Source organism: Carcharhinus amblyrhynchos, unplaced genomic scaffold (assembly GCF_965287045.1).
Source record: "Carcharhinus amblyrhynchos unplaced genomic scaffold, sCarAmb.v2.hapA scaffold_861, whole genome shotgun sequence".
Classification (NCBI taxonomy): domain Eukaryota; kingdom Metazoa; phylum Chordata; class Chondrichthyes; order Carcharhiniformes; family Carcharhinidae; genus Carcharhinus; species Carcharhinus amblyrhynchos.
Window position 1 is genome coordinate 1 of NW_027650601.1, and position 12,500 is coordinate 12,500.

At 53.7% G+C, this 12,500-nt stretch overlaps 1 protein-coding gene across 1 annotated transcript in view; it reads left to right on the forward strand.

The window, feature by feature from the left end:
• Positions 1–1,457: 1,457 nt before the first annotated feature.
• LOC145340237 (active breakpoint cluster region-related protein-like) overlaps positions 1,458–12,500 on the forward strand; it is a gene marked incomplete at its 5' end in the record, with an annotated part of 23,785 nt that continues 12,742 nt past the window's right edge. The window contains 4 exons of the mRNA XM_080184682.1: positions 1,458–1,532; positions 6,958–7,055; positions 7,983–8,114; positions 11,988–12,047. Coding sequence (XP_080040808.1) covers positions 1,458–1,532; positions 6,958–7,055; positions 7,983–8,114; positions 11,988–12,047 — 365 coding nt within the window. The remainder of the gene's footprint in view (positions 1,533–6,957; positions 7,056–7,982; positions 8,115–11,987; positions 12,048–12,500) is intronic.

Below are 12,500 nucleotides of genomic sequence, written 5' to 3' on the forward strand. Positions count from 1 at the left end.
GATGTGTAGGTTAGGGGGATTGGCCATGCTAAATTGTCCCTTAGTGTCCAAAGATGTGTAGGTTAGGGGGGATTGGCCATGCTAAAATTGTCCCTTAGTGTCCAAAGATGTGTAGGTTAGGGTGGATTGGCCGTGCTAAATTGTCCCTTAGTGTAACCCGAACAGGCGCCGGAGTGTGGCAACTTGGGGATTTTCACAGTAACTTCACTGCAGTGTAAAGGTGAGCCCACTTGTGACACTGATAAATTAGCTGAACCAAAGAGTTGGAAAATTGTCTTGCTGGTCGATAAAGCCTTGGGCAGGAAGATGATTGTGGTTTGAGAAGGGATACTTGTCTTTATTCGTCAAAGCATTGGATCTAAGACCAGGGAGGGCTACGGTGAGAGTTGTATCAAATACCGGTGAGGCCACTATGAGAGTACGGTGTGCAGTTCTGGTCGCCACATTATCGGAAGGATGTGGGAAGGAGAGAGGGAAAGAGAGAGTGTCGAGGGGATTCACCAGGGTGCTAGCCAGGGCTGGAGTGTTTTGGCTTTGAAATGAGGTGAGTTGGACTGTTCATAGAGTACAGAGGGGAGAAGGAAATGGATTTGATTTGATTTATTATTGTCACGTGTATGGGGATACAGTGAAAAGTATTGTTTCTTGCGCGCTACACAGACAAAGCATACCGTTGATAGAGAAGGAAAGGAGAGGGTGCAGAATGTAGTGTTACAATCACAGCGAGGGTGTAGAGAAAGATCAGCTTAATGCGAGGTAGGTCCATTCAAAAGTCTGACAGCAGCAGGGAAGAAGCTGTTCTTGAGTCGGTCGGTACGGGACCTCAGACTTTTGTATCTTTTTCCCCGACGGAAGAAGGTGGAAGAGAGAATGTCCGGGGTGTGTGGTGGGGTGGGGGGGTCGTTAATTATCCCGGCTGCTTTTCCCCGAGGCAGCGGGAAGTGTAGACAGAGTCAATGGATGGGAGGCTGGTTTGTGTGATGGATTGGGGGCTACATTCACCACCCTTTTGTAGTTCCTTGCGGTCTTGGGCAGAGCAGGAGCCCAGACCGAGCTGTGATACAACCAGAGAGAATGCTTTCTATGGGGCATCTGTAAAAGTTGGTGAGAGTCGGAGCGGACATGCCAAATTTCCTTAGTCTTCTGAGAAAGTAGAGGCGTTGGTGGGGCTTTCTTAACTATAGTGTCAGCGTTGTGGGGGGAACCAGGACAGGTGATCTGGGACACCGAGAAACTTGAAGAAACAGCGAGGTGGTGTGGATTGAGAAGGAGGGAGATGGACGCAGTTGGGATGGGGGTGCGGAATGGCTGAGGAGAGGGGAAGGCGGGAAACGGGAGAGTGAGTGCGCTGACAAGGGAGTAAAGAGGTGAGGTTGAGGGTGGAGGGGGATTTGGGCAGCAGGAGGGAAGGTTTCACATCCAATGCATTGACCCCGATGCAATTTACACCTTTCCAGAACCAGAGGAGAGAACTCTGCGCGGGACAATCAGTCTTAAGATCCACTCGATCTCCGGGTTCACTCAGCCAATCAGTAAGTGACAGAGAGTGGGGAAAGGACAGTGTATCTAACGCACTGTGACACCCGGTCCCAGAGGGGGAAAGGACAGTGTATCTAACGCACTGTAACACCCGGTCCCAGAGAGGGGGGAAAGGACAGTGTATCTAACGCACTGTGATACCCGGTCCCAGAGTGGGGGAAAGGACAGTGTATCTAACGCACTGTGATACCCGGTCCCAGAGTGGGGGAAAGGACAGTGTATCTAACGCACTGTAACACCCGGTCCCAGAGAGGGGGGAAAGGACAGTGTATCTAACGCACTGTGATACCCGGTCCCAGAGTGGGGGAAAGGACAGTGTATCTAACGCACTGTGACACCCGGTCCCAGAGGGGGAAAGGACAGTGTATCTAACGCACTGTGACACCCGGTCCCAGAGAGGGGGGAAAGGACAGTGTATCTAACGCACTGTGACACCCGGTCCCAGAGAGGGGGAAAGGACAGTGTATCTAACGCACTGTGACACCCGGTCCCAGAGAGGGGGAAAGGACAGTGTATCTAACGCACTGTGATACCCGGTCCCAGAGTGGGGGAAAGGACAGTGTATCTAACGCACTGTGACACCCGGTCCCAGAGGGGGGGAAAGGACAGTGTATCTAACGCACTGTGACACCCGGTCCCAGAGGGGGGAAAGGACAGTGTATCTAACGCACTGTGACACCCGGTCCCAGAGGGGGAAAGGACAGTGTATCTAACGCACTGTGATACCCGGTCCCAGAGGGGGAAAGGACAGTGTATCTAACGCACTGTGACACCCGGTCCCAGAGGGGGAAAGGACAGTGTATCTAACGCACTGTGATACCCGGTCCCAGAGAGGGGGAAAGGACAGTGTATCTAACGCACTGTGACACCCGGTCCCAGAGTGGGGGAAAGGACAGTGTATCTAACGCACTGTGACACCCGGTCCCAGACAGGGGGAAAGGACAGTGTATCTAACGCACTGTGACACCCGGTCCCAGAGAGGGGGGAAAGGACAGTGTATCTAACACACTGTGACACCCGGTCCCAGACAGGGGGAAAGGACAGTGTATCTAACGCACTGTGATACCCGGTCCCAGAGAGGGGGGAAAGGACAGTGTATCTAACGCACTGTGACACCCGGTCCCAGACAGGGGGAAAGGACAGTGTATCTAACGCACTGTGACACCCGGTCCCAGAGAGGGGGGAAAGGACAGTGTATCTAACACACTGTGACACCCGGTCCCAGACAGGGGGAAAGGACAGTGTATCTAACGCACTGTGATACCCGGTCCCAGAGAGGGGGGAAAGGACAGTGTATCTAACGCACTGTGACACCCGGTCCCAGAGTGGGGGAAAGGACAGTGTATCTAACGCACTGTGACACCCGGTCCCAGACAGGGGGAAAGGACAGTGTATCTAACGCACTGTGACACCCGGTCCCAGAGAGGGGGGAAAGGACAGTGTATCTAACGCACTGTGACACCCGGTCCCAGAGTGGGGGAAAGGACAGTGTATCTAACGCACTGTGATACCCGGTCCCAGAGGGGGGGAAAGGACAGTGTATCTAACGCACTGTGACACCGGTCCCAGAGAGGGGGGAAAGGACAGTGTATCTAACACACTGTGACACCCGGTCCCAGAGTGGGGGAAAGGACAGTGTATCTAACGCACTGTGACACCCGGTCCCAGAGAGGGGGAAAGGACAGTGTATCTAACGCACTGTGACACCCGGTCCCAGAGAGGGGGAAAGGACAGTGTATCTAACACACTGTGATACCCGGTCCCAGAGTGGGGGAAAGGACAGTGTATCTAACGCACTGTGACACCCGGTCCCAGAGAGGGGGAAAGGACAGTGTATCTAACACACTGTGACACCCGGTCCCAGACAGGGGGAAAGGACAGTGTATCTAACGCACTGTGATACCCGGTCCCAGAGAGGGGGAAAGGACAGTGTATCTAACGCACTGTGACACCCGGTCCCAGAGAGGGGGAAAGGACAGTGTATCTAACACACTGGACACCCGGTCCCAGACAGGGGGAAAGGACAGTGTATCTAACGCACTGTGACACCCGGTCCCAGAGAGGGGAAAGGACAGTGTATCTAACGCACTGTGACACCCGGTCCCAGAGAGGGGGAAAGGACCGTGTATCTAACGCACTGTGACACCCGGTCCCAGAGAGGGGAAAGGACCGTGTATCTAACGCACTGTGACACCCGGTCCCAGAGTGGGGAAAAGGACAGTGTATCTAACGCACTGTGACACCCGGTCCCAGAGGGGGAAAGGACAGTGTATCTAACGCACTGTGACACTCGGTCCCAGAGTGGGGAAAAGGACAGTGTATCTAACGCACTGTGACACCCGGTCCCAGAGGGGGGAAAGGACAGTGTATCTAACACACTGTGATACCCGGTCCCAGAGTGGGGAAAGGACAGTGTATCTAACGCACTGTGATTCCCGGTCCCAGAGTGGGGGAAAGGACAGTGTATCTAACGCACTGTGATACCCGGTCCCAGAGTGGGGAAAGGACAGTGTATCTAACGCACTGTGATACCCGGTCCCAGAGTGGGGGAAAGGACAGTGTATCTAACGCACTGTGATACCCGGTCCCAGAGAGGGGAAAGGACAGTGTATCTAACGCACTGTGATACCCGGTCCCAGAGTGGGGGAAAGGACAGTGTATCTAACGCACTGTGATACCCGGTCCCAGAGTGGGGAAAGGACAGTGTATCTAACGCACTGTAACACCCGGTCCCAGAGAGGGGGGAAAGGACAGTGTATCTAACGCACTGTGATACCCGGTCCCAGAGTGGGGAAAGGACAGTGTATCTAACGCACTGTGACACCCGGTCCCAGAGGGGGAAAGGACAGTGTATCTAACGCACTGTGACACCCGGTCCCAGAGAGGGGGGAAAGGACAGTGTATCTAACGCACTGTGACACCCGGTCCCAGAGAGGGGGAAAGGACAGTGTATCTAACGCACTGTGACACCCGGTCCCAGAGAGGGGGAAAGGACAGTGTATCTAACGCACTGTGATACCCGGTCCCAGAGTGGGGGAAAGGACAGTGTATCTAACGCACTGTGACACCCGGTCCCAGAGGGGGGGAAAGGACAGTGTATCTAACGCACTGTGACACCCGGTCCCAGAGGGGGAAAGGACAGTGTATCTAACGCACTGTGACACCCGGTCCCAGAGGGGAAAGGACAGTGTATCTAACGCACTGTGATACCCGGTCCCAGAGGGGGAAAGGACAGTGTATCTAACGCACTGTGACACCCGGTCCCAGAGGGGGGAAAGGACAGTGTATCTAACGCACTGTGATACCCGGTCCCAGAGAGGGGGGAAAGGACAGTGTATCTAACGCACTGTGACACCCGGTCCCAGAGTGGGGGAAAGGACAGTGTATCTAACGCACTGTGACACCCGGTCCAGACAGGGGAAAGGACAGTGTATCTAACGCACTGTGACACCCGGTCCCAGAGAGGGGGGAAAGGACAGTGTATCTAACACACTGTGACACCCGGTCCCAGACAGGGGGAAAGGACAGTGTATCTAACGCACTGTGATACCCGGTCCAGAGAGGGGGGAAAGGACAGTGTATCTAACGCACTGTGACACCCGGTCCCAGACAGGGGGAAAGGACAGTGTATCTAACGCACTGTGACACCCGGTCCCAGAGAGGGGGGAAAGGACAGTGTATCTAACACACTGTGACACCCGGTCCCAGACAGGGGAAAGGACAGTGTATCTAACGCACTGTGATACCCGGTCCCAGAGAGGGGGGAAAGGACAGTGTATCTAACGCACTGTGACACCCGGTCCCAGAGTGGGGGAAAGGACAGTGTATCTAACGCACTGTGACACCCGGTCCCAGACAGGGGGAAAGGACAGTGTATCTAACGCACTGTGACACCCGGTCCAGAGAGGGGGGAAAGGACAGTGTATCTAACGCACTGTGACACCCGGTCCCAGAGTGGGGGAAAGGACAGTGTATCTAACGCACTGTGATACCCGGTCCCAGAGGGGGGAAAGGACAGTGTATCTAACGCACTGTGACACCCGGTCCCAGAGAGGGGGAAAGGACAGTGTATCTAACACACTGTGACACCCGGTCCCAGAGTGGGGGAAAGGACAGTGTATCTAACGCACTGTGACACCCGGTCCCAGAGAGGGGGAAAGGACAGTGTATCTAACGCACTGTGACACCCGGTCCCAGAGAGGGGGAAAGGACAGTGTATCTAACACACTGTGATACCCGGTCCCAGAGTGGGGGAAAGGACAGTGTATCTAACGCACTGTGACACCCGGTCCCAGAGAGGGGGAAAGGACAGTGTATCTAACACACTGTGACACCCGGTCCCAGACAGGGGAAAGGACAGTGTATCTAACGCACTGTGATACCCGGTCCAGAGAGGGGGGAAAGGACAGTGTATCTAACGCACTGTGACACCCGGTCCCAGAGAGGGGGAAAGGACAGTGTATCTAACACACTGTGACACCCGGTCCCAGACAGGGGGAAAGGACAGTGTATCTAACGCACTGTGACACCCGGTCCCAGAGAGGGGGAAAGGACAGTGTATCTAACGCACTGTGACACCCGGTCCCAGAGAGGGGGAAAGGACCGTGTATCTAACGCACTGTGACACCCGGTCCCAGAGAGGGGGAAAGGACCGTGTATCTAACGCACTGTGACACCCGGTCCCAGAGTGGGAAAAGGACAGTGTATCTAACGCACTGTGACACCCGGTCCCAGAGGGGGAAAGGACAGTGTATCTAACGCACTGTGACACTCGGTCCCAGAGTGGGGAAAAGGACAGTGTATCTAACGCACTGTGACACCCGGTCCCAGAGGGGGGAAAGGACAGTGTATCTAACACACTGTGATACCCGGTCCAGAGTGGGGAAAGGACAGTGTATCTAACGCACTGTGATTCCCGGTCACAGAGTGGGGGAAAAGGACAGTGTATCTAACGCACTGTGATACCCGGTCCCAGAGTGGGGAAAGGACAGTGTATCTAACGCACTGTGATTCCCGGTCCCAGAGTGGGGGAAAGGACAGTGTATCTAACGCACTGTGACACCCGGTCCCAGAGAGGGGAAAGGACAGTGTATCTAACGCACTGTGATACCCGGTCCCAGAGTGGGGGAAAGGACAGTGTATCTAACGCACTGTGACACCCGGTCCCAGAGAGGGGAAAGGACAGTGTATCTAACGCACTGTGATACCCGGTCCCAGAGTGGGGGAAAGGACAGTGTATCTAACGCACTGTGATACCCGGTCCCAGGGTGGGGGAAAGGACAGTGTATCTAACGCACTGTGATACCCGGTCCCAGAGTGGGGAAAAGGACAGTGTATCTAACGCACTGTGATTCCCGGTCCCAGAGTGGGGAAAGGACAGTGTATCTAACATTTCATATTTCTGTTTTTCTCTGTAAGATGTTTACTGCACTTTTGAAGCAGATACAAATGGTTATTTTGAGAAGAAAGCTCAAACAAATGTCTTAAACCAAGTAACAATTCCCATGTGGGAGGAGGTGAGACTTTTCGATATATTCTGAGTTAAGTCCCTCTACACTGTCCCCCCATCAAACACTCCCAGGACAGGTACAGCACGGGGTTAGATACAGAGTAAGCTCCCTCTACACTGTCCCCCCATCAAACACTCCCAGACAGGTACAGAACAGGGTTAGACACAGAGTAAAGCTCCCTCTACATTGTCCCCCCCATCAAACACTCCCAGGACAGGTACAGCACGGGGTTAGATACAGAGTAAAGCTCCCTCTAAACTGTCCCCCCATCAACACCCCCAGGACAGGTACAGCACGGGGTTAGATACAGAGTAAAGCTCCCTCTACACTGTCCCCCCCATCAAACACTCCCAGGACAGGTACAGCACGGGGTTAGATACAGAGTAAAGCTCCTCTACACTGTCCCCCATCAAACACTCCCAGGACAGGGACAGCACGGGGTTAGATACAGAGTAAAGCTTCCTCTACACTGTCCCCACACACATTCACTCTGGACGTCTGATTGAGTCGCAGGTTTTTATTGGGTTTGGGGTTTTGGATTGAATTTGGGTTTGGGTTTAGGATTGGATTGGGATGGGTTTGGGTTTGGGATTTGGTTTGGGAGTGGGTTTCGGGGTGGGTTTGAGTTTGGGATTGGGATTGGGATGGGTTTGGGATTGGGATTTGGTTTGGGAGTGGGTTTGGGGGTGGGATTGAGTTTAGGATTGGGATTGGATGGGTTTGGGATTGGGATTTGGTTTGGGAGTGGGTTTGGGGGTGGGATTGAGTTTCGGATTGGGATTGGATGGGTTTGGGATTGGGATTTGGTTTGGGAGTGGCTTTGGGGGTGGGATTGAGTTTGGGATTGGGATTGGTATTGGGATGGGAGTAGATGTTCCCAGTGTCTCTCTTTCTCCGGCTCCTCTCGAACTGTACCCCTCGAATTCCCAACAGGAAATAGATATCCAATTGGATGGAGCTCAGTCTCTCAGGGTTGTGTTATGGCAACAACATGACTATCGAACCTCCTCCAAACCCAGTCAGGAATATGGCAGTGACCATCTCCTCAACAAGGCACAGATCTGGGTGAGGTCAGTGACACCGTCTGAATCCCTCTCCCCCTCTCCCTCTCCCCCTCTCTGTCTCTCTCTCTCTCTCCCTCTCTCTCTCCCTCTCTCTCTCTCTCTCTGTCTCTCTCTCTCTCTCTCTCTGTCTCTCTCTCTCTCTGTCTCTGTCTCTCTCTCCCCTCTCTCTCTCTGTCTCTCTCTCTGTCTCTCTCTCTCTCTGTCTCTCTCTCTCTCTCCCTCTCTCTCTCCCTCTCTCTCTCTCTCTCTCTGTCTCTCTCTTCTCTCTTCTCTCTCTGTCTCTCTCTCTCTCTCTCTCTCTGTCTCTCTCTCTCTCTGTCTCTCTCTGTCTCTCTCTCTCTCTGTCTCTCTCCCTCTCTCTCTCTCTCTGTCTCTCCTTCTCTCTCTCTCTCTGTCTCTCTGTCTCTCTCTCTCTCTCTGTCTCTCTCTGTCTCTCTCTCTCTGTCTCTCTCTCTCTCTCTGTCTCTGTCTCTCTCTCTGTCTCTCTCTCTCTCTCTCTCTGTCTCTCTCTCTGTCTCTCTCTCTCTCTCTGTCTCTCTGTCTCTCTCTCTGTCTCTCTCTCTCTCTCTCTGTCTCTCTCTCTCTCTCTGTCTCTCTCTCTCCCTCTCCTCTCTCTCTCTGTCTCTCTCTCTCCCTCTCTCTCTCTGTCTCTCCTTCTCTCTCTGTCTCTCTCTCTCTCTCTCTCTCCATGTATCAGGCAGTTTAACTGACCTTCCACCTGTTTCTCGGAGTTGTCTGACCGCAGTTATAAATAGAGAGGTTTCCTGGAACAATGGGGCATTGAGAGAAACTGAGAACTTTCCACCGCACCGACAGAACAACATCTCAACCTTACACAGAGTGAGGAGTCCTGCACTGTGGGGAGGGTCGGTGCCGAGGGAGCGCCGCACTGTGGGAGGGTCGGTGCTGAGGGAGTCCCGCACTGTGGGAGGGTCGGTGCTGAGGGAGTCCCGCACTGTGGGAGGGTCGGTGCTGAGGGAGTCCCGCACTGTGGGAGGGTCGGTGCTGAGGGAGCGCCGCACTGTGGGAGGGTCGGTGCTGAGGGAGTCCCGCACTGTGGGAGGGTCGGTGCTGAGGGAGTCCCGCACTGTGGGAGGGTCGGTGCTGAGGGAGTCCGCACTGTGGGGAGGGTCGGTGCCGAGGGAGCGCCGCACTGTGGGAGGGTCGGTGCTGAGGGAGTCCCGCACTGTGGGGAGGGTCGGTGCTGAGGGAGTCCCGCACTGTGGGAGGGTCGGTGCTGAGGGAGTCCCGCACTGTGGGAGGGTCGGTGCTGAGGGAGCGCCGCACTGTGGAGGTCGGTGCTGAGGGAGTCCCGCACTGTGGGAGGGTCGGTGCTGAGGGAGTCCGCACTGTGGAGGGTCGGTGCTGAGGGAGTCCCGCACTGTGGGAGGGTCGGTGCTGAGGGGAGCACCGCACTGTGGGACGGTCGGTGCTGAGGGAGCGCTGCACTGTGGGAGGGTCGGTGCTGAGGGAGCGCCGCACTGTGGGGAGGGTCAGTGCTGAGGGAGCGCCGCACTGTGGGAGGGTCAGTACAGAGGGGAGAATGAAAAGGATTTGATTTGATTTATTATTGTCCCGTGTATGGGGATACAGTGAAAAGTATTGTTTCTTGCGCGCTGTACAGACAAAGCATAACGTTGATAGAGAAGGAAAGGAGAGGGTGCAGAATGTAGTGTTACAGTCACAGCGAGGGTGTAGAGAAAGATCAGCTTAATGCGAGGTAGGTCCATTCAAAAGTCTGACAGCAGCAGGGAAGAAGCTGTTCTTGAGTCGGTCGGTACGGGACCTCAGACTTTTGTATCTTTTTCCCCGACGGAAGAAGGTGGAAGAGAGAATGTCCGGGGTGTGTGGGGGGGGCGGTCCTTAATTATACCGGCTGCTTTTCCCCGAGGCAGCCGGGAAGTGTAGACAGAGTCAATGGATGGGAGGCTGGTTTGGGTGATGGATTGGGGGCTACATTCACGATACTTTGATTCTCCTCTGTAACTCACTCCTGGGTAACCTACACATCTTTGGACGCTAAGGACAATTTAGCACGGCCAATCCACCCTAACCTACACATCTTTGGACACTAAGGGACAATTTAGCACGGCCAATCCACCCTAACCTACACATCTTTGGGACACTACGGGACAATTTAGCACGGCCAATCCACCCTAACCTACACATCTTTGGACACTAAGGGACAATTTAGCACGGCCAATCCACCCTAACCTACACATCTTTGGGACACTACGGGACAATTTAGCACGGCCAATCCACCCTAACCTACACATCTTTGGGACACTACGGGACAATTTAGCACGGCCAATCCACCCTAACCTACACATCTTTGGGACACTACGGGACAATTTAGCACGGCCAATCCACCCTAACCTACACATCTTTGGACACTAAGGGACAATTTAGCATGGCCAATCCACCCTAACCTACACATCTTTGGACACTAAGGACAATTTAGCACGGCCAATCCACCCTAACCTACACATCTTTGGGACACTACGGGACAATTTAGCACGGCCAATCCACCCTAACCTACACATCTTTGGACACTAAGGGACAATTTAGCATGGCCAATCCACCCTAACCTACACATCTTTGGACACTAAGGGACAATTTAGCACGGCCAATCCACCCTAACCTACACATCTTTGGGACACTACGGGACAATTTAGCACGCAATCCACCCTAACCTACACATCTTTGGGACACTACGGGACAATTTAGCACGGCCAATCCACCCTAACCTACACATCTTTGGACACTAAGGACAATTTAGCACGGCCAATCCACCCTAACCTACACATCTTTGGGACACTACGGGACAATTTAGCACGGCCAATCCACCCTAACCTACACATCTTTGGACACTAAGGACAATTTAGCAACGGCATCCACCTAACCTACACATCTTTGGACACTACGGGACAATTTAGCACGGCCAATCCACCCTAACCTACACATCTTTGGACACTAAGGGACACTTTAGCATGGCCAATCACCCTACCTCCACATCTTTGGGACACTAAGGGACAATTTAGCACGGCCAATCCACCCTAACCTACACATCTTTGGGACACTAAGGGACAATTTAGCACGGCCAATCCACCCCTAACCTACACATCTTTGGACACTAAGGGACAATTTAGCACGGCCAATCCACCCTAACCTACACATCTTTGGACACTACGGGACAATTTAGCACGGCCAATCCACCCTAACCTACACATCTTTGGACACTAAGGGACAATTTAGCATGGCCAATCCACCTAACCTACACATCTTTGACACTAAGGGACAATTTAGCACGGCCAATCCACCCTAACCTACACATCTTTGGGACACTAAGGGACAATTTAGCATGGCCCAATCCACCTAACCTACACATCTTTGGACACTAAGGGACAATTTAGCATGGCCAATCCACCCTAACCTACACATCTTTGGACACTAAAGGACAATTTAGCATGGCCAATCCACCCTAACCTACACATCTTTGGACACTAAGGGACAATTTAGCATGGCCATCCACCCTAACCTACACATCTTTGGACACTAAGGGACAATTTAGCATGGCCAATCCACCCTAACCTACACATCTTTGGGACACTGAGGGACAATTTAGCACGGCCAATCCACCCTAACCTACCACATCTTTGGACTGTGGGGGAATCCGGGTTACCCAGACACAGACAAGGGGAGAACTCGGCACAGGTCCGAGACTGAATTGAACCCGGACCCGAACCCGGGACCCTGGCGCTGTGAGGCAGCAGTGCGCACCCGCTGTGCCACCGTACCACCCGTCTCACAACAGCAAGCGGCGAGATTTAAGGGAATTGACAATTTAATTTCTCCCGTTCCGTTTTTTTCAAAGCTTGATCCCAAATCCTTGCACTCCAAGGAATGGAAAGAGTTGACAATCGGAATGAATGGCGTAAGTTATTGTGTTTTAATTTGCTGGGTGTGTGGTTTAGTGTCATGGGGGAGGCTTCAATTTGGCTAATTCTGGATGTAGGCCGCAAACAAAATGGCCGCCGCAGATAATTCCACAGGGGGGCGTCATATACTCAAAGGGGGTTACAGAGATAGGGAGGGGGTGTAGGGGGGCTGGAGGAGGTTACAGAGATAGGGAGGGGGTGTAGGGGGGCTGGAGGGGGTTACAGAGATAGGGAGGGGGTGTAGGGGGGGCTGGAGGGGGTTACAGAGATAGGGAGGGGGTGTAGGGGGGCTGGAGGGGGTTACAGAGATAGGGAGGGGGTGTAGGGGGGGCTGGAGGGGGTTACAGAGATAGGGAGGGGGTGTAGGGGGGCTGGAGGAGGTTACAGAGATAGGGAGGCGGTGTAGGGGGTGCTGGAGGAGGTTACAGAGATAGGGAGGGGGTGTAGGG